Below are 23032 nucleotides of genomic sequence, written 5' to 3'. Positions count from 1 at the left end.
ATATAAACACTTAGTCAGGTCATCTCTCAACCGATGTGAGACTCTTAACACTATTTTTCCATAATTTGTGTGCTTTTATTCCTTAACTAAGGGATGTTATAACTATAAGCAAAGACAATTGCAATGATACTCGTATCTCTAGATTTTAGTACGCATATCATAGTAGTTCTTATAAGCAAAGTAAAGTGTTCATGAAAAGGGATCAAAAGTAAAAATATTTTAAGAATTTGATTCATATGCATATGCACCGACCATCGAAAAAATGAAAAAAAACATTTAAATTTTACATAAAAAAAAAAAATATATATATATATATATATATATATATATATATATATATATATAAAGTCCGATAACAGTTTAGGAGCACATTTTATCTTATATAAACTAATTTTGTAAGGATAAATAAATATAAAATTCTAAAAATAAATGAATTCATATGTGTACTAGTAGTGACTATGTAATGTTCTTTACAAACTGGTTGCGTTGTTTTGTACTAATGCATAAAAAATTGCTTAAAATAGTGTCAGCTAAATAGATATCAAATACCGACAAATATTAAAAATAATGTGAATCAGTCGAACAGTGCTTAAGGTGTTGTAGAAGGCACATTAGTTCAGCAAACTAAAAAAAGTAAATTTTATAAAATAATGTTTTATATTTTTTAAAAAATAAAATTACTACACAAATTCCACTAATATTTTACTATATTAGGTTACTTAATTGGTGCCTATGAAACACTAGTTAGCATTTCTTATTATTTTTATTATTATTTTATATATTGTAAGTCGATCATAATCATTTATTCATTAATTTTATTATTTATTTTTACATTTATATTATCTAACCTAGAAATCATACAAATGATATTCTTTGAATGATTGACAACGTAAAAAGTGTTACCATGCATAAAGAATAGTCACTATTTAAAATAATAATAATAATAATAATAATAATAATAATAATAATAATAATAATAATAATAATAATAATAATAATAAAAGAAAGTAATAAAAGAATTGACACAATGTCAACAAATAATTTTTTTTTTGAAAGAATTAATAAAAGGAGAATGTTAACATATGCATATATGGCACATGTTAAGATAGTAAAAATAGAAATTATGCCTTAGAATATGTGCATTTTAACTTTTCAAGCATTAAATGTCTTGTATCATTAAATGTTAAATTTCTATATTAAGATACCTTATCATGTGCCCTATATGCACATGTTAACAAGACCCTTAATAAAATTATTTGTATTATTTACCTTTAATTTTTTGCTTTTCGAGAATCTTCCTTTTCACAATTACCGAGACTAATTATTTATTTATTTTTGGTCTAGTAGCTTAATGGTTAGAATTTCACCTTTTTAAAGTGAATAAGTGGGAGTACCGGAGTTCGAACTCCGGTCCCTGCAATAACATGCAATGTTCTGCCAAGACATTACCGAGACTAATTTATTCAATGATTTGAAGGTATTTAGATTTTTTAAAGATAAAAAAAAGGTATTTAGATCTTTTACATTAAAAAATCATGTGTTCACTTGGATTCATTTATATTTAGTGCAAAAATGTTAGGAGAGAATGAAAAGAGATAGTTAGATTGATGATAATAACAAAATTAAACTTAAAAAGAAATTAAATGTAAAATTTTTGCAATGCAGAGAATTTAAATCCGATTTGAAGCAACGTTAAAGGGTTGTCACTTTTAGGGCTCGTTTGGTGCGTAGGATAGTGACAGGATATGATATAAAACAGGATAAAGATATGATATGATATCAGCAGGATAACAATTATCCTCAGTTATCCTGTCCTGTGTTTGGTGCACACAGGATAACAAACATGATAATTATTAAATAATGTTTTTAATACATACTTCCTCATAATAATATGATAACATGTATAACATATTTAAATGACAAAATTACCCTTGTAAAAGAATTTTTATTTTTTAAAAATTATTTTGTGATACTTTGAATTTTATAAATAAAAAATATAATTAAGTAATCAAATACCTTTATATAATTTTAAATAAAAATCATGAGAAAATAATCAAGCTTAATTTTTTATATGAATCATGATCAAATAAATAACTCAATGATATATTACTTTTTTTAAAAAAAAACTCAATGATATATACATGTTAGATAAACTAAATAAATATATGATATATCTCATACGTAAATAATAAAATTACCATTGCAAAATAATTATATTTAATTTTTTATAAAATTTAAATTAAGTAGAATTTTTTAATAATTATTTTACTTTAAAATATTGTAATTTTAGTAGAATTTCGATTTTTTAGATTATATAAATTACAAAATTGCCCTTGTGAGAAAATCACATTTTTTTATATTTAAAAATGAATTATTTTATTATTAATTTACTATCAAATTATTTTATTATTTATATTTTATTAATTTTCATTTTTTATTTTAAAATATATTTTATAGAATAAATCAGTAATATTTTTTCTCTTATCATATCCTGTTGGTAACCCAGCTCAAATTCAGGATAAAAATTTTAACTAGAGAGACAGGATAGGATAAGTTTCAGGATTAACTTATCATATCATATTGTGTCACCAAACACTGGATTGAGACAGGATATGATACAATTATCCTATCTTGTCTCTTATCTTGTGCACCAAATGGATCCTTACATACTTCATCCGTATCACAATATATGTCACTTTGACATTTTTACGCATATTAAGAAATATAATTAATGTTGTATGAAAAAGAAAAATTATGAGTTGATTTACAAAATTATCTTTTATTTATGGTATGGAAAAAATAAATTAAAGAATTAAAAGAAGAGAGAATAATAAATAATTAACGCCATAATAGGAAAATATCATTAAATATTTCATAGATAATGTAAAATGAACGACTTATAATTTAGTACAATTTGTTTTCCTCAAAGTGATATAATTTGATACTGAGGGAATAATAAGTTTCTATAACCAAAATCAAACTCGATGACATTAAAAAAAACAATCAAACGCATGACATATTTAAGATACTTTAATTCTTTTCCACTTAGACACACCAATTTAGTTGTTTATAAGTTAGTTTACTTTATTTTTTTTAGTATTAACCAACTAGGAGAAAGAGATTCAATAATCCAAAATTTAGTTGCGAGATAAGTAAAATTATTTCTACCAAAAATCAAATTCATGACTTGTGAGCAACGACCAAATAGAGCACATAATTTAGTGGTAAATTCATCAGACAGAATTCAATTTTATATCCCTTGTTTATTTTGTAAAAATGATCGAGTTCCATTTTAAATTACTAAATTCAATTATTTATTTTTCTAAATATACCCACAATAACTAATACTCCCTCTATCTTTAATCTTTGGCCATTGTAGATTTTCACTTTTATCCAATTTTTTTAAGGAAACCCAAAATACAATTAATGTTTTATCATTTGTACATTTATAAAAATTAAGAACATGCATTCAATGAATTTTATTTTTTATTGAATTGAGGGTAAAAATAAATTAACTTATCTAAATTTATAATTTTTTTAATATAAGTGTCTTAAATGATTGAAAGTCGAAATTAAATACATACTACACAAAATGATATTTTTAGAATATCTGTATAAAAAATAAGATTTCGTCGTTCAATGTTGTTTAGCGACATTGAATTTAAGTTATTTTCAATTTATTCTACTAATTTAAACGAATGATTTTTTTTAATAAATAAATAAAATTGAAAAAGGGGCTTATTGAAAGTGTGTTATATTATGTGTATATAAACGAATGAATTTACTCCATTTGTACCAACTAAAAAAAAGAAGAATTTTTTCCATTAGGCAAAAAAAAAAAATTCTGGCTGTTCGATATCTGCAATGATCCCTATAAATAGATTACTTTGGCGTGTGACCTTTCATCACCAAAAGATAACACATTAGCAATACCTTGATTTTGTTTTCAAATCAAAACTCACCAAAAAATCACACTTGACAAATTTGTTGATGAGGATTGGCCTTAATATATTCCCTCTTGTGTTATTCTCTTTACATTTGATTGCATAAACTCTTAATTTGAAGCACTTTTCCTTTGTGGATTTACTTTGGGAGGTATCAAGTACAATGAATGAGAATGAGAATGGCAATGCTAATGAACTCAACAAGAAGTGGAAATTTCCTTTCTTAGTTTTCTTCAATGATGCAAGGTATTACTATATTAGATCTTAGATACATAAAGTATTTTTAGCCTTTAATATTAATTGTTGTAGGAGAAGCTAGCATATTAATTAATTGTATATGTTCCTTAAAAAAAAATATTAATTGTATATGTTGAGTAGACTAACATGATATCACAAAAATATCTCTTGATGGAAAGGTTTAATTTCTTTGATACATTATATTTTACATGTAGCTCCTAAATGAAGTGAAACCATACACTACTAATAAAAAAACATTTTGTACCCACAAAAATTTAACTAGATAGGGATATTATGAAGTCTTTCTCTAATTATGTCACTAAAATTTTGTGACAAAAATTAGAGAGATTTTTCGGGAGAACCCGAATTCGGTTTCTGGTGGGAATAATTTTTAGGCAGACTTTATTTACCTCGTAGCCGAACTCTGACTTACAGGAATGCTATTCCCAAAACAACAAGAGGGTTAATAAAAAATTAGAGAGATTTTATGTTTTTCGTTACTAATTTTTGTCGCTAATTTTATATTTTCTAGTAATATATTTGATGAGCTGCTATTAATACTTGTAATTGCAATATTGTGATCAAATGTAGACTTATTTTCAAATTGGATGCACTTTCAAAAGAGATATTAGGGATTGCATTACCCTCTGCATTGGCTGTTGCTGCTGATCCTATTGCTTCTCTCATTGACACAGCATTCATAGGCCATTTGGGTATTTTTCTTTTCTTTCTTACATTAATTTCATAGCTTAATTTATGGAATCTCATATATGATGTCAATGGCAATTTTGGTAAATGAAAAGTGAGGTCTTCATTTAGATTTGTGGACTAAACATTCTTGACAAAACTATAAACTAGATTATAGTTTAAAAATTAGTTTATAATTAATAACTAATAAGTGAATTTTGATTTTGGGAATCAAAGTAATTTTTTGGTTTGTTTTTATCTCATGATTTTTTGGTACGTTAGTATACCACCGGGCTATTTAACTAGATAAAAACAAAAACTGTGATGAGAAATAATAAAACTCAATAATAATGAATTGATTTAAGTGGGAAGAGTTTTGGTCTCCTTAAGTATCGATACATTTCGAAATAGAGAAAATTCTAGTGGAGCAGGTGCTATACGAGAACAATTAGTTGATCTGGATTTAAGAATTATTATGGATTCTTCGTTGGTAGAAGAGAACAAAAGAAAATACTCCCTCTGTCTGAAAATATAAAGGAAAATTGATGAAACAAAGTTGATGTATTTAATCCAAATTTTTAACCAAATACGTAAGCTTTCTATAACCAATTTTCTCTTATATTTTATGCAACAATTTTTCAAATAGAATACGTTATTGTTGTTGTAACTTGCAATATGATACAAATTTTTATTAATATGCACGCAATTTAAAAAGTGTCTTGTGTAAAAAGAAAAGTGTCTTAAAAAAAATGTGAGAATAGATCACGTTTTTCTTCTTTTATTTTCACAAGACAATCACCACTAAGTACCATATGGCACCACAAACATGATTGCGTGTCGACTAAAATGTGAGAATAAAACGTGATAAGAGACTTGAATAGTATGTATGAGATTTTGGATTCGATCATTTGCTCTTTTATAAAAAAAAATAGAATAAACTCAATAAAAAAAATGTCAAGAGATAATAATACAAATATATGCTTATTTGACTAAAAATGATACTCCATTTAATTTTGAATATAAGAAAAAAAAATTACACTTAAATTGGCCGGTTCAACTCTGGTGGCAGAATCAATTTTACCCTTGAAGAACCAAACAAGTCAAAATCAATTATACACGTCTAGAATCATTTCTGACTGCTCCAAAATTGAAACCAAACATACACATCCGTTTTAACAATTTAATTTAATTTTTTAAAAAATAGACATAACAACTTACTTAAGACTCGTATTAAAATAAATAATAAATATATAAGTGCGATTTAAGAGTTTTATTAAAGGCTTTTAAGTTAAGAGATGTAAAAATATAATTTTGATACAAACAAGGTGAATTTAACGATTACCCGCTCTTCTCCGTCTTTTGAAACTGGTGCAAAACTAATCCGAACCCAAATTCAGTCAATTGAATATAATTATTATTTTTTGTCAGAATGGGGATACAAATATTGTTGCTATGCCTACCTCGAACTCCATTTGTTCAATATACTATGTTTTGACAAATGGGGTATGATGCCTATTTTAAAAATCGGATCGGAGAACAAACTTGTGAGACCTCTTGATTTAGGTCATGATCAATCGATTGAATCACAATTGAACTGAATAACTAATAAAAAAAATAAGGCTTAATTGTATTTTTGGTCCCTTATTAATTTTATCAAACTCACGAAAATAGTCTCTCATTTTAAAATCAAACTTTTTGATCCCTCTATTTTTATATTTGTTGCAGTTTTGAACCAAATAAGCCAAAAGGGCAATTATGCCAAATAATAAATATATATTTTTTAAATACAAGTCGTTTGGACCAAATACAGTTAAACATAGTTTGATCCAATTCTAAAAGACTTAAAATAAACTGTATTTGAATCACTCGGCAAACTGATCGCTTCCATTCCAACCGCTTAAATCAGAGACGACACAACACAAAATGAGGCCTAAAGCAATTTTCAAAGTGAAGCAAAAAACAATTGCTTGAATTTTTGAAGAGTTGTAAAATTGTTGTCTCATTTTCATAATAGCTTTTGGAGGTAACTTTGTCATGTTAATTTGTTTAGGAGCCGTGGAACTTGCTGCTGCAGGAGTTTCCATTGCATTGTTCAACCAAGCTTCAAAGATTACCATATTTCCTCTTGTTAGTATTACAACATCATTTGTAGCTGAGGAAGATACTATCAAAAGGATGAATGAAGCTGAAAATGATAAGACTAAGTTAAGAACCGAAGTAATAATGCCTAAGGATGTTGTGCTTCAAGACATAGAGAAAGGGACACTCAAAGAGAATATTAAGGCTCCAAATGAATCTATGGTTGAAGACAACAAGACAAATGGAACAGTGGCTAGAAGCTTTGGACATGATGAGGATGATAAGAATAAGAAACATGGTGATAAGACCAATGGAGTTGGTATATACTTTCTCTCTAAAGTCTCTTTCTCATTATACTCTCAATTAATATGGAACTATCAATTTCACGGAGTCACAATCCTCGTATTAAGGGGCTCAAAAAACCCCTTTACATTCGCCCTTCAATTTAAAATTGGTTCCAAGTCCCAATTTTTTTAATGATTTTTTATCGAAATTTTTTCCTAAAATGTGACATTTTATTGAAAGCACATTTTCGGTAAAAATATTTTATTTGGACATTCACTTCCAAAAGCGTGCTTTCAATAGTGTTTGTTGACATAATTGAGCATGTAGGGGGCGGGCCGCGGATCGAGCAATCATCAAACCTGATTGATAACAAAATCGAGCTTTTATAAAACTCAATGACTAGTGACTTTTTTCTTCGTTACAACGAGAACATAATGCTAGAAACAAACTCTTTTGAACAACGACCCTAATTAATGTTACTCATTTCAATTAATTTTCAGATGCTAATACAAATCTATGTAAGTCACACTCAATTCCAAAGAGTAATAAAAAGCGACAGATTGCTTCAGCATCAACAGCTCTACTTTTTGGCTTAATTCTTGGCCTACTTCAAGCTTCAGTCCTTATATTTGGAGCCAAATTTCTACTAGGTGTGATGGGTGTGAGACATGTAAGTATATTTATCAAGAGTAAATTATACTATAGTTTTATAAGTTTCTATGAGTACTTTAATTAATTTTAGTGGATTTTTCTATACTTTATATATTATAGGGTTCTCCAATGCTAAAACCAGCAATGAAGTATTTAATATATAGATCATTTGGTGCTCCTGCTGTTCTTCTCTCATTGGCAATGCAAGGAATATTTCGAGGATTTAAGGATACAACAACTCCTTTATATGTTATTGGTATCATTATCACTAATTTCATGAATAATATCTTTGTTTAAATAAATAATAGAGTGAGGATTGTTTAATTTAGTCGCTAAAAAAAATTTTGAAACCTGATTTTTTTTTTTGAATTAATTTTGAAACCCGATTTTTTTTTGAGAAAAAAAAATAAAAGCACATTTTTGGTCCGAGAAGAATAAATCGGGGAAATTTTTTTTTATCTCGTTTAAAAAAAGTTTTGTTGCCAGGACTAAATTGTTTCTTTTTAATTATTGTTAGTTGATATAATTATTTTTTAAATTATTTTTATGATCTAATTGGTTTTTTTATTTTTATTTTTTAATTTGGTTTTATATAGTTGCGGGGTATTCATTGAATGTGTTATTGGAGCCTTTACTTATTTTTAAATTGAAAATGGGCATAAAAGGAGCAGCCATTGCACACGTTCTTTCCCAGTAAGTCTTAATTTAGTTCTATATTTATTTATTTATTTTTTGATAAAAATTTAGTTCTATATTTCATAATAAGAACGATTAACCATGTTTTATGTTCGTAACTTGGGGTTAAGTCTATTGTGAAATAAGACAAATTTTTCATCGAGCACAAATTTGTTTTCGTTATTAGATCAATGAGTCCCATCATTGAATCAAATGAGATGTAATGCGACACATTGATCTAATAATAAAATTTATTGATTCATTATTAAAAACAAGTTTGTGCATGTTGAAATATTTGCGTCACTTGTGCACATTAGAGAAATCCATTAACTTGGTATATACAAATACAAGTGTAATATTACAAATAATTATGATCCTTATAGGTACATGATGGCATTCACCCTCTTCTTCCTATTAATGAAAAAGGTCTATCTTATGCCTCCAAGAATAAAGGATCTACAAATTTTCCGGTTTCTTAGAAATGGTAAGATGATTGCTTTAATGAAAATTTATTATTTGAAATTAAAACAAAAAATAAATAAAAATGGCAGAGGTTAGCTACCTTAAACTACTCACAAGTCAAGTTCTATTGACATGTACTAGTCACCTGACCGTCGGAATGAAGTTCATTGAGGCCAAAATTTAAAAATTTGACTTAGAAAGAAGAAATTAAAATTTCACAAATTTATATATATCATATAAATTGAGAATTCCTTTTGAAAGTTTGAATTAATTTATTACAACAGGAGGTCTGTTGATGACAAAGGTAATAGCAGTGACATTCTGTGTGACTTTAGCAGCCTCCTTGGCTGCAAGGTTAGGTCCAATTCCTATGGCTGCCTTTCAACCTTGCCTACAAATTTGGTTGGCAGCTTCCCTTTTTGCAGATGGTTTGGCCATAGCTGTACAGGTACACACTTTTTTCCTTAATTTGGTAATAAATTTAACATAGAATTTAGGATTTGTTTGTTTTGGAACCCAATAGCACTTAAATGAAATGGTGCGAGTCTCTTCTAGTTTAACCAAGATCTTAGGTTCGATCTCTAGTTTGGGCATGCAACAACATCAAAACTCTTAGAGAGTTTGCCGCTCATTTAGATCCCACAAGACTCGAAGGATATTAGAATATGCAGTTGCGCGCAGACAATACCTAATTTACACAAAAAAAAAAAATTGAAGTAAATAAGAAATCTTCGAAAAGTGTAGTTGAGTGGTATAGGCGAGACGCTCTAAGAGTATTATGAAAAATGTTCAGGATTCAACCTCGGTTGTTAGCAAATTCCTCTTACCCAATTGAATTACTCTCTCCGTTTCAAATTAAAAGTCGTTAAACTTTTTACGAATACATTAAGATATACAATAAATAGAAGAAAAAATAAATTATATATGATAGTTTTGAGTTTCTCTACTTCACAGGCAATCCTAGCTGGTTCCTTTGCTGAGAAAGACTATAAAAGAACCACAGCAGCAGCAACAAGGACCCTACAATTCGGTTTCATTTTAGGGTTGGGGCTCTCTCTTATTGTTGGAGTCGGATTATACTTTGGAGCTGGAATCTTTTCCAAAAATGACCAAGTTATACATTATATACGAGTAGCCGTCCCGGTACGTTTTATAGATTGAAGTATCTCTTATACTTATAATTTCTTTTGATACATAAAAAAATGCCGATAATGTTCAAATTCAAACTATGAGAGGTCTCAACATTTAGTATCTGACAGTGTTTCAAATAGGATTATGAAGAAAAAAAGTGTAACGTTTTATGTCACGATATATTATATCTAATTTAATCAAATTACTCAACAGATCGTAGCTGCTACACAACCAATCAATACATTATCCTTTGTCTTTGATGGTGTGAACTATGGAGCTTCTGATTTTGCATATGCTTCATATTCCTTGGTAATTAAGTTTCTATGCCCCAATTTTCTTAATAAGTGTCATATTGAATTAATCAGATTAATGTATATTTTTTTGTGTGATATACTTTTATTCAGGTTATGGTGTCAATTCTAAGTGTTGGTGTAGAATTTCTTCTCTATAGGGGTGACCATTATGTTGGGATATGGATTGCATTATCCATCTATATGACTCTTCGAATGTTGGCTGGTGTATGGAGGTACATAAACTTTTCCTTCTTATAAGCAAGCAAATGTTCTTTAATTTTGCTCATATATTATAGTACAATTTTTCTATAATTATGTTTCATTTTTTTGAATTTTAAATTATTTTATTTTACTACATGAGTAATCAATACATTTTGTATTGTTTTTACCAAATTAGAATATAATTTTTATGTTTTTTAATATATAAAAGACTTCATTTTCATGTTCGTTTTATGTCTTAGGTTGGATCTCGGGGTACTGCTTAGTATTTTTTTTTTTATTATTTATTGGAGAATGTTATCATACGATACATTTTAAGAAGACAAATATACTAAATTTTTATTGGAACTTATTTTATATCAATGTTAAATTTCTACTTTAATATGACCCTTATTTATTTAGAAAAGAAATTTCAAGAGTCTAATTTTTAGTATTTTAATAAAATAACCAATTCAAGCATAACTAATGTTTCTAATTTTCAATGCTTTAATTTACAATTTTTTCTAATAAATTATATATTTTGAAGTTGGGTAATAATTATATACATTGCAAATGCACATGCAGGATGGGAACAGGAACAGGACCATGGAGCTATCTCAGAGGCCAATAATTTTACTGTTCGTAGAACAGTAAATAACTAAATTAATATACCTTAATTATGAAAACACCACTTATATATGTAGTGTTAATATGAATTTTGTTTACATTATTATGTATTATAGTTATATTTATGTGATAGTTAATCTTATCAGCTCATTCGATTGCTCTATTTATATTTTGTGTGTGTTTTAGAAAGTAGATTTGGGGGTGTTGGTTGTATTTTTGTGTCATATACCAATGTAATGGGATCAGAGTATCTCTTCTACTCTTTTTATATACATTCTGATTTTACATTGATGCCTAAAAGAACTTGTTTCTTTTTTTATCATCAAAGAAATATATTTAGGGCTAGTTCGAAAGAAATATATTTAAGGTCCGTTTAAATTTGACTTATTTTTGAGTTTATACAAATAAATAAACTTTTGTGTTAATTCATAAATATGTAATTCAGTTAATAGCTATCATGGATACTATTGGAGGGATTAAAGTTTGAACCCAGAATTTCCTACTTCTCTGCATTTAAAGTGAGTCTAACCAACGGAATATTTGATAAAAAAAAAAATACTAATTGTGTGTCAACCAAAATTTTAGATTTTTCCATTAGTTATATGTAAATGTATTTTCTTAAATATGATTGTGTATTGAGACAAAACTTCTTTTTCAAGACAAAACTAATACCAACCCAACATAGCTCTTTTTGCCTAACAAAGTTGGTTTCACATTACTAAACTAATGCTTCCCTAAGTGGAGTTGCCACATGATTGCTTAACCTTTGGTATGTAGTAGCTTTTAGGAGTGATCCTTGTCACCTTTCACAATGACATTTGTGGTTGGGTGGGTAAGTGCTCGCATGTTTTAATCATCCAACAAATTTGAGATTCTGTCATAAAGATTGGAAGTCATTTTAGAAATGATTTCATGTAAAACTTACTTTTTGTTTTGTTACTTTTTTGGATTCACAATTAAATAGTCAATGCAAATTCTAGTAGTTACAAGAGAGAAAAAAGTTAGAGAAAAACATATAGACAATAAAGAACATAAAACTTTAATTCTGAAATGAAATGATGATAGAGTACAATCCAAATCAATACACCAAATGAACATAAGAACATAAAGAACTTCACTATTTCACAATGATCTGCAGTAAATATTCAGCAGTGCTGATTACATGCAATTATTCCTTCAGAAAGATAATAAATTCAATAATTTAAATATATAGGCACCAACAACTTGAGAAAAAAAACTTGAAATCAGTCAAAGATATTGGTATTGTATTGTTGCTTAGCAAACCATCTAGTTTTGTTCAAAGGAAATGGTAGTAAGATGTAAAAAGGAAGAAGAATTCTGAAAATGAGGCGTTTTAGATGAAAAATACACGACCTCCACAGGATTTTCTCTCCCTTTTTGAATATCAGCCCAAATAGAATTAAGCTCTCTAGCAAAATATTGAATGACAGAATATTATTCTTTGTTTGAAAAAAATAGAATCTATGCTTCAACAACTTTGTAGTCAACCCTCGCTTTATTACTTCTCTTCCTTGTTGTCTTCTGCCGAAAAAATTTCACCAAAAGAATATGTACCTGAAGAAATTAAATACCTATCTCAATAAGATGTGAAGTGTCAATTTAACTCAACCTATGTTTGGAATCACCGTAGAATCAACCATTTACCGACCAATCAACCATCCCATTGGCGACTAAGTTCATCTCCATTTACCGACCAATCAACCATCCCATTAGGAGATCCCCACTTAGATCGTGGGTTTGTAGGAGATCCAACAACTGAGGCAGGGATGTTGGAACCAAGGTCCCTTGAGCTAATACTCCGCAGCTGTTTCTCGCGCTGACCAAATGGAGACATTCGAGGGCCCATTGGGGAGATTGGTTCCATACTTCTAGGTGACATCCTACCTGAAAAAGGGACGCCAAATGAAGCCTGTAACATAGGTTGCTCAACATTTTTTGGAGACAACATATTAGTATTTGTAGGTGATAACATGTTTTGAAGCTGGTTAAAATGGTTCATAGCAACTGATTTACGTGAAGGTGAAAAAACAGAAGCCATTGATTGGTCAGAATACTGTGGAGATGACAAAATTTCAGCAGAAAAGAGCTCTTCATGATTTGATGGATTTAGTGCCTTAGACCAACAAGAACCAGGACGGGGCTGTGCGGAACAGCTCAAGTCATTCAAAAGGTGCTGCTGGCAATCAAAATTGCTAAGCACATTGAAGTCTTCGGGTGGAATGTCACGAGCACTAAGAGAAGATCTCAATCGACTAGATTGAAAATTAGCTCCCGGTAAATGAAGAGTTGGAACATTTTGCTGTGCCCAGGCTGCACTTGAGAATGACATGCAATTTCCAGAAGGGGACATCGGCTGGGCAAAATGAGATGGAGACATAGAAGAGACTGACGAGGGTGAACCAGGAAAAAGATTCATTGCAGCAGCTATGTCCATCACATTAAGAGCAGATCCGGATGAACGCGGTGAAGAAATCGCAGATCCAGTTGACGGATGCAATGGCCTCAATTCCTCTGCAACATGAGCAAAAAAACACACCCTTCGATTACAACTAGTACCGTCGTTACAGAGGTGTGTTCGATACAGAGCTGGGTGTAGCCAGCTTTCAAATACTCCATGAGCATATTCACACATATCTCCACGCGTACACGACCTTTTCTTAAATTCAGGGCAAGGCACACAGCTGTAATGGAACTTCCTAGGGTCTCTCCTCCGAGCATTCTCTCCAGGATGAACAAATGGACAGTCAGTCCAATCATGAGAGTATGCACGGGAACAAGGACGGACCTTGAAAGAATACATTCGAAACTCATCACTTGCGTATATGCTGTTTTTTATACCAGGAAGTGATGGATCAACTGGATATTCCTTCTTCTCCGTAAACTTCGAACCCACTACAGGAGATGGCGGCGACACTGAGGGGGAGTATGGCAAAGTCATCCCATTATCAAGCAAACCAGAACTAGAAGAATTAACAGACACTGAAACAGAGAAGTCACCAATAGAGCCATTATCAGAGGCATTATACAAAAGAAGTTCCTCAAGAACTGATTTCATGCTTTGCAGCTTGGGAGGAACAACAATGACATCAACAGGCCGATTTCCATTGGCATCGACACAATTAACATCAGCACCAGCCAATATAAGAAGTCTCACAGCATCAACAACATTAACAGACCCACCAGAAGCAGCACAATGAAGGGCAGTCATTTTACTCACACCACAAGCAAAATTCACATCGGCTTCCGGATACGAAACTATAAGCTTTATAACATCAATACTACCATAAGTAGAAGCGACCATCAAAGATGTTTTATGGTCAAGAGCAATCTGCTTAGACCCATATTGCCGACCGTACCAAATCCCCGCCTTGTTAATTGAAGAAGCTCCTTCTTTATCTAAAAGCAACTTAAAACCTTCAATGTCATTGTTAGAAGCAAACTCCAATAAACTGGAAAAAGAATCTTCAGTATTAACTGCTAGTGTTTTCATATCCTCTTTGTTAGTTGAAAGTTGAAACTTCTACAGCTAACAAAACACAAAATTGAAGAATTTGATTTTGATTTCTCCGGGCCACCACAAGTGCCTCAATTAACTGAACACAAACAATCAAAAAATTAGGAACCTCTACCATCTAAGCCAAAATTAAAAAAAAAAAAGAGATTTCACAAACAAATTCTATTAAGCTTATAATAATTAATAACAAATATTTTGGCCAATTCATCAAAAAATTACATGATTTTCATACTATTTTTCTAAGACTCCGTATCCGACCCAAAGACCGACTAATCTGAGTCCACTAGCGGAGGACCCATTTAAAGCCATAGTTTTTGCTCTGAATGGACTAACCACCCAATATAGGAAGTGGTACCTAGAGTATTCAAACCTGAGACCTTTAGACGAACACACTCCAAAGTCTTCACTAAGCCAATCCATGTGGGTTGATTTTTATTTACTTTTAAAACAAAAAATGCAAGAAAAAATTAACCCTTTCACAAAGATAAATTTGAATTCCCTCCAAAAAAATTACATTCCCTTACAAGTTCCAATATTCACACTCTCATTCAAACACAGTCAAAAAACTCTGAATTTCATGAAGCAAATTAAAATACTATCATGCTAGAAGAAAAACGTTGAAATAAAAACAAATCACAAGATAACAAAAAATAGAAACATTCAAGAATGATGATGATGATGATGAAAGTAAGAGAAATTGTGACTAACCGGTTACAGATGGAGAAAGAATGAGATCTGGAACAATGAAAGAGTGTTTATTTGGCTTCAATGTAGAACAATGAAAGCGTTGAAAAATTGAGAAATTGAAATTGGAAAGAACAAAATTTGGGGCGAAATAATTTGAGAAGAAATTGGAGTGAAAAAATGAAGTCATTGGTGGAGTAATTGGTGGTGACCGGGTGGATCGGTTGAGAGAGGAAGGGTTTGGCACGTGGGAGGATGGGTTGAACCGGTTAACCGGTGGTTTGGCACGTGGACTTGAGAATAATGGATTGAAGTGGATTGGAATAATGGTTTGGAATCCGCCAATTAAGGAAATACTTATGTTGTGTGCCAATTATGATTGATGAGAGAGTAAGGACAGACAGTGGTCAATTTTGGAGTACTAGAATAGAATAGAATCAAATCAAATCATTCTTCCCTTGATTACATTAAAAATAAAAATAAAAAAAGGTCCTTCAACTGATTAAAAATATTTTTCTTAAAAAAAAAAAATCCATCCTTTGGTTCCATCAATATTTTGAGAATTTTTTTGGCACCCGTGTTTCTCACGAACCATGTTAGTTTTTATCATTTTGCGCATAAACGGCTGTATTGTTCGAGTCAGGTACACATATTTTTTTTTTACCAATGTTCTTTAATTATCAAGGTTAGAAACATTATGGTAATTGAAGTAAGATTTTTTGTGGTCAAATTGATAATGATATAAGTAACTGAAATTAGTGCCACTAAAATACGATTTTTTCATGCTACCAAACTGAAAGATGAGAGTAGTTAAATGTCTTAAGGTTATTTTAGTGAAAATGTGGTATTAAAAGTCATTTGTATGATTGTTGTTAATCCAATATGTGGATCAAAATATATTCTCCCTCAAGGCCTAACAATTTATTCGTAAGAAAATGTTATTATTGTGTCCAATAACAAGTTTTTGGTGATTTGTTGATTAATTTTGCTTTTGCAAGAAAAAAAAAAGTTTCATGTATTACTATTTGTCAACTTGTCTTATGAGTTATGACTTATGAGTTATGACCATGTTTCAGAAAGAAAAAAAACTTGTCTTAAGAACAACCCGATATTGTTGTTTCTGTCTTTTTGGACACATACCTCATCAGTTTTTAGCGAATTAAGGGTCGAATTCAGGTTTACATAATAGAAATTTAACATATTTAAAATGACACAATGTACAACTTGATAATATTGAATGATCAAAAAGTATAAAATTAAAAAACTCATTATACACTTCAATTTCATAAATTATTCATTTGTGTAATTTAATTAATGAAATGTAAATGATTAATTCATCTAAATGATTTTATATCATCATGTCGTACATCATGTCATTTAGAATGTGTTAAATCAGCAATTTTAATTAACAAAATGTGATATAGACCAAAATTTTGTGATTTTAAAATGGGAAATCAATTTTGTGAGTGACCGAAAATAAAAAACCAAGACTTGTAATTAAATCTAATATAAGAGTGAAAAATTATCAATCGTTTGTTGATTATGTGGTCATTAGCGATGTACTTGGTGATGAGAATCACAGTTTGAATTCGCAACTGCGATCGGGAAGAGACTGAAACCACTTAATAGTAGAACTGACTTTTAAACGAAATTAGGAGGTATAATGAGCCAAATATTGATGGTGAAAAATAATTAAAACTTAGGAACATTCCAAAAATAAGAAACATTGTTTTCTAGTAACATTTAATATAAAAAAATAAAAAAAACTTTCATTTTCATGAGAGAACATAGACAGGTACTCTATTAACAATTGGTTAATAGGGCACGTGATCAGATAAAATTGGATAAGTTATGTATGATCTTCACGATGTTTTCTCTTCTGACCCCGTGTTTCTTTTATACCTCTTGAATTTCTAATTTTTTCTTTGCAAAACTTCGGTTTCGATCTAGAAGCGGAAATTTATTTTGCCTTGAAAAAGAATTTCAGTTTCTAAAAACTGAAATTTACTCTGAATTTGCACTAGAAAAAATTCGGTGCCTGCGAATCGAATTTTTCTGTAAGGGCAAAATTGAAATATTGGGAATATAAAAGAATAAGACGATCGGAAGAGAAAACATCATTCTTCACTTGTCCTTAATATTAGGCCCTCAGTGTACAATTTTTATGACAAACATTTCTATAACAAAATTTTAGTATTTTGTTTAAATATTTTTTTTTTGACGAAAAAAAATATATTATTAAGTGTCCTTAACAAAATTTACTACCGAAATATAAAAGTACTTTTAATGATTAAAATGGTTTTCTCACTTTTATTTTCTTAACAAGATAAAATAAAACTTTTTTATTATATTGTTGAGGCAGTTAGAGGAAATTAGAGGGTATGCAACTAACAAAATGTCATACGTACTATTAGTTATAATGTTTGTATGCAACTAACAATAAATTGGTTGTTTGTATGCGACAATAAATTGGTTCAAGTAGTAAGAGTTATCTTAAGTATATTTGGTTAAAGATTTGATTTCTGGTTCACAAATTCTCCGATTAGAGATTAATTACCATTAACGGTGGTTGAAATTTTCTACTAATATCATACTAACAAAAAAAGTTAGTAGTAAACCAAGTCATTTGGCTCAAGTGGTTAATGAGCTTCATCAAAATGGACGGATTTTGGTTGAACCCGAGTTCGATTCTTGGGTGGAACAATTTCTTGGCCAGATTTTACTTACCTCGTGGCTGAACTCTGGACTACTAGGTCCCCTTTCTCCTAGGAACCAGAGGGTTATAAACAAAAAAAATAGTTAGTAGTATGCATGGTTTTTTAATGTCAACCACAATTCCACCAAAATCTCCATCCCAAATTTGTATTCATTTACAATGATGAAAACATTCCTCCAACTGTTTGATGAAATGCCAAAGTTTCACACAGCTGTTTGGGTAGCCATGACTACTGCTAGTCCTGTTGTCCATAACCCAATTTCATTGGCTGAGTTGGCTATTGATACTACAACAACAATAAGAGTTGCTATTGGCCAAACTTTGCAGGAATTTAATCAAGTAGAGGCTTGTTTAATTACAAAGAAGAATTCAATCCAACATGTGGTGGAGGCTGTTGAGTATGGAAAACCAAAGATATGCAATATGATGGTTTAGTATGAGCTATGAAGCACGGACACAGTAACGGATATCGGACACGACACGGACATTGACACGTCGAGGTTGATATAATAATGTCGAGGTTGATAATAATTTGAGAAAATGACACAATTCAACTTAATTATAAGTGTCGGTGTTGTGTCGGTGTCGCGCGTGTCCGACACCGGGACATGCCTAATCCGAGAAGTGTCTGTGCTTCATAGAGTATGAGTGGTAACATATTCAAAATTTGAAATGGTCATTGGATGCCTTGATTAAAGTCTCGAATTATCGAATCATGAATGTAACTGAACCATTACTAGATGGAGTATGCATCAAAGTTCCAAAAGTGATGCCACCTGAACCACAACTTGGAGCTATTGGAGTGATCTTTTTCATGATGCTTGTAGTTCTATTTTAGCAAGTATTCACTGCTATTTTGATGACAATGCAGGGGTTAACAGATTTGATTTTGTTTCTAAAGTTGGTGAAATTAAACATACCATTGGATAGTTATTGTATGAGCACTAATAGAGTGTATCATGGAAATTATTTCGTCTCAGTGAGTGGTTGAGAAAGTATCCTTTAAGTGAAGAACTAGTCACTGAATTGGGGAGACAAAGGAAGTTCAGCTATTACATTTATGCTTTGTTGTGTTTTCAATCACCTCATTGGTATCAGTATGGTGGCAATCCAAATTTTTTTGAATGACAAATTCAAGGTACAATGGCTGCCTAGTAAAATTACTAGTGATTTTAATCAATACTATACTTCATTAGAAAAGTTTTGAATAAACCAGTTCAACTCCAAGGGGCCTCAATGATTCACTCTATTACATCCTCTCATAATTCTAATTTTCTCAGGTTTCTCCAACTGCTTTTGCATAGGAAAATGATCCTATCCTTCGCGGAAAATCGATATTCAAATTTGATACTGAAAATTCTGCTCTTAAATATGTTACTGCTAAGTTTAGATATTGCAATGTCACTGTCTGTATCCAACTTTGGTCCAAGGGAGAGCTAGAAAGCAATTTCAACTAATGATTTGATATTCTACATCAGAATAATGCTATGGCAAATAATAGACTAATAACATAACAATTAACTCATTGATGAACGAGTAAATACTATTAATCATTAAACAATAATTGTAATTCATTGAACAAGTGCACACCAAGCAAAATACATTATGTGGTAATTTGTTTAAAATCCATATCTTGGTTGGTAAAAGGCATCCAAAGTTGCACATTGTTGTTCGATTTCAGATAAAAAGCAAAAATCTTGGCATTCAAACATATAAGGTTGCTTAACCCAACCATCACCATTATTTAGTTTATTGACTGCCCAATCATCAAAATCCTCAAGCTGAGTAGCCCATTCCTGATCAGATTTATCCACTAGATCATCCAACTTTCCAAATTCATGTTGCATTTGAGGAATGCTATGCATCACATCTTGACTTGAATGTGAATGGGAGGATAAATCATTCTCCTGAGCCATTATTTCATCCCACTCCATAAGATCACTGAAATCAATCATCTCACTGATATCAATGAGGGGGTTTATCAGATCACCAGGTTGACTTGATAGTGGAGATGCAACATTCTCTGAACCCACATTTTGCATGAAATTGGTCTGATCACTTTGTTGCATATTTTTCAGCATGTTGATTCTTTGATTACAGGCTTCAATCTTGAGATCTACAATATCAACAAAACTTCTGAGTTGCTCCATTTCCAAGTTATTGAAAGGTCGACCCCATGTTTGATATTTGTTCATCACGATCTTTTTGCGCACGTTCAAAATCTCAGCTTCAACCATATTCTTCTTATTTGCAAAATAGTCTTGCATATCAAATTTCTTTGGAGTCGTCTCAATCTTTTGTTGCTCATATTTTGTAAGCATGGATTGTAGAGTTGAGAAGTCTTGTGGCCAAGTCATTGGTTTACTATCACCATCACCATCGCACACAATTAAGCAAACTTCAACTCTAAAGTTTTTAGAAAATTTAGACACTTTTTTTGTTAATCCTTTCCTTCTCTGAATGAAAGATGATTTCCGAACTTTCTCATTTTGAATGTGTTTCAAGGTAACTTTTCCACCACCACGACCCATTTCTACAAATTCAAATATAAAAGTTATCGATAACAAAATCTTCTTAGTGGAAAAAATAAAAATAAACTTATCTTAAACTTTAATTCTTTAACCGCACATTATACACATAAAAATTAGTTGACAAATTTTAACATGTCCTCGTGATTACAATAGTTAACGAAAGAAAAAACATTATTAACGAAATCCAAAAGGTTTTCTTTTTGACAAGATTCACCATAACATTATTAACATCTAAAAAAGTTGTTTAACTTTAACATGAAGATTTTATCAAAAACAAACTTAATTTAACATGAAGATCCACACAAAAGTTCAATTACGTACAATAACGAATAAGAAAACATTTCATACAATACAAAAAAAAATTCATAGAAAAAGAAAAACAAAGAAAGAAAAAACATGTAGCAAAGAGTGATTACCTTTTGCAGTGATTATTGATCTTGATCTCTCAAACAACAAAAAAGAGAGAAAAAAAGAAAGTAGTAATGTAATGTAATGTTTGAGACACAAGAGGTGAATTTATAACATGCAGTATTGTGAAAATTTTCTGACCGTTGGAAATAAATGCTGTCTAACTGATTTACTTGTGTTAAAAGATTTGATTTTTTTCTATAACAAAAAAATTATCTTATTTGTGCTAAAAGATTTACTCTTTTCAAAATAAAAAAAAAAGATTTACTCTTTCTTTCTATAACAAATAAAAAGATTTACTTCCTTAAAAAAAAAGATTTACTTTTTTTTTCATTACTTCGATCAAACTAATACAGTTATTATTATATCTATACTAAATCTTGTTACCAAATCTAAAATCTTTATAGCAAATCTAAAATCTTGTTCTTTGAGTTTAAAAATCTCACTTAGTGGAATTAAAGCATTTATTTGTGCTGAAAAATATTGAAAAAAACGTAAAAAAAAAAAAAAAAAAATTGGAAATCTTTAAATTTTATTTTACTAGTTAATCATTAAGTGGAGGCCTGATTTAGATGTGTCAAATGGGAGAGCAGATCATTTCTCCTCTCCCATTAAATTTTATGTTACATCTCAGCCATCCAATTTTTTTTTATGTACTGTTTACTCAAATAATAAAAAATTAAAAGGTGGAGATTAATCTGGACCACATCCAGTTAAATTTGGACTAGAGAGAATCTTTTCTCGTCAAATGGGATGTCTGGAAATTGAGACTACCACAAAAATAAATTGTTAAGGGATATTCATAATTCATATATACACCAATTTTTTCTTACGCACTCGGTTGGGAAGGTCAATAAGTTAGCTTATAAGCTAAAAGTTCTGTTTGGTAATAGTTTTTAAAAAAGACTTTATAGCTTATTTTACTAGCTTATAGATTATTTTTCAAACGATATTTCAAGTAGCTGATGAGCTTATAGCTTATCATTTTTTCTTCCAATTTTTCCCCTATCATCTTACTTGAAAAAAAATTAAATATTAATTAAACATATTTTTTTATGTCATTTCATACTTATAAACTAGTTCAACCATTAATTTTACCAAACATTGCAAATCAATCAGCTAGCTTATAAGCTATCCACCGTAAGCTAATCCGCTATAAGCTAAAAGCTAGCTTATAAGCAAATTCAATCAGCTAGTTTATTCGCTATAAGGTAAAAGCTAGCTTATAAACTATCCACTGTAAGTTCATCCGCTAAAAGCTAGCTTATACACAAATTCAATCAGCTAGCTTATTCGCTATAAACTAAAAGCTAGCTTATAAGCTATCCACCGTAAGCTCATTCGCTATAAGCTAGTTTATCATAGATATCCACTATTTTTTATCAAACAAAGTCTTTGTAAAAAGGGTAGATATGTGACAATGAGATAGTCTGTATGGGCCGGTCCTTCAAATTCGAATAAATGTAGCAATGGGATCTTAAAGAAAAATCCTTTTAAAATATGGGTTAGCCCACATAAAGCAAATAAACCCCCGCAAAAAATAAAATAAAACTAAACTAGTACTCTACAATGGATTAATATACTGATTTTTATTGGTTAACACCTTAAGCACTACACTATGATTGTATTTTATTACTAAAATATGACTTGTCATTGTTTTATTATTTAAAAATCAATTATATATGATTGTATTTTATTACTAAAATATGACTTGTATTTTAGGCTTAAACGCAGTTTTGTTCCCCCTGTTTTGATTAAATTGGAATTTTACCCCCCTATTTTAAAACACGGACTTTTACCCCCCTGTTTTATAATTTTTTGGATTCCCCCCCCCCTAATATTCTGCTTTCGAGTCACAACTTCAAAGTTTCGCACACAACTCAATTTGG

At 30.2% G+C, this 23032-nt stretch overlaps 3 protein-coding genes across 3 annotated transcripts; 1 reads left to right on the top strand and 2 right to left on the bottom strand.

The window, feature by feature from the left end:
* Positions 1–3883: 3883 nt before the first annotated feature.
* LOC123893822 (protein DETOXIFICATION 43-like) lies at positions 3884–11537 on the top strand. The gene is made up of 12 exons (XM_045943629.1): positions 3884–4190; positions 4773–4894; positions 6919–7266; positions 7733–7902; positions 8004–8139; positions 8480–8576; positions 8942–9042; positions 9305–9468; positions 9975–10163; positions 10365–10460; positions 10556–10677; positions 11228–11537. Exons 1-12 carry the CDS (start codon positions 4108–4110, stop codon positions 11271–11273), a joined length of 1674 nt encoding a protein of 557 aa, XP_045799585.1. The 5' UTR covers positions 3884–4107; the 3' UTR covers positions 11274–11537.
* A 748-nt stretch (positions 11538–12285) lies between these two features.
* Positions 12286–15682, bottom strand: LOC123893821 (zinc finger CCCH domain-containing protein 30-like). The gene is made up of 2 exons (XM_045943628.1): positions 15513–15682; positions 12286–14883 (listed from the first exon to the last, which is right to left on the bottom strand). Exon 2 carries the CDS (start codon positions 14778–14780, stop codon positions 12942–12944), a length of 1839 nt encoding a protein of 612 aa, XP_045799584.1. The 5' UTR covers positions 14781–14883; positions 15513–15682; the 3' UTR covers positions 12286–12941.
* A 4015-nt stretch (positions 15683–19697) lies between these two features.
* On the bottom strand, positions 19698–21266 carry LOC123893820 (MADS-box transcription factor PHERES 1-like). Its single transcript, XM_045943627.1, has 2 exons — positions 21152–21266; positions 19698–20737 (listed from the first exon to the last, which is right to left on the bottom strand). The coding sequence occupies exon 2, from the start codon at positions 20733–20735 to the stop codon at positions 19824–19826; it is 912 nt and encodes a 303-aa protein (XP_045799583.1). The 5' UTR covers positions 20736–20737; positions 21152–21266; the 3' UTR covers positions 19698–19823.
* Between the last annotated feature and the right edge of the window lie 1766 nt (positions 21267–23032).

Source organism: Trifolium pratense, linkage group LG7 (assembly GCF_020283565.1).
Source record: "Trifolium pratense cultivar HEN17-A07 linkage group LG7, ARS_RC_1.1, whole genome shotgun sequence".
NCBI lineage: Eukaryota > Viridiplantae > Streptophyta > Magnoliopsida > Fabales > Fabaceae > Trifolium > Trifolium pratense.
The sequence above is the reverse complement of the archived record's forward strand: the minus strand, read 5'-3'. Positions and strand labels throughout refer to the sequence as shown.

Coding starts and splice junctions, on each gene's coding strand:
- LOC123893821 (XM_045943628.1), bottom strand. CDS start 14,780: ATGAAAACACTAGCAGTTAATACTGAAGATTCTTTTTCCAGTTTATTG.
- LOC123893822 (XM_045943629.1), top strand. CDS start 4,108: ATGAATGAGAATGAGAATGGCAATGCTAATGAACTCAACAAGAAGTGG. Junction 4,191..4,772: donor GTTTTCTTCAATGATGCAAG/GTATTACTATAT, acceptor GATCAAATGTAG/ACTTATTTTCAAATTGGATG. Junction 9,043..9,304: donor TTTCCGGTTTCTTAGAAATG/GTAAGATGATTG, acceptor TTATTACAACAG/GAGGTCTGTTGATGACAAAG.
- LOC123893820 (XM_045943627.1), bottom strand. CDS start 20,735: ATGGGTCGTGGTGGTGGAAAAGTTACCTTGAAACACATTCAAAATGAG.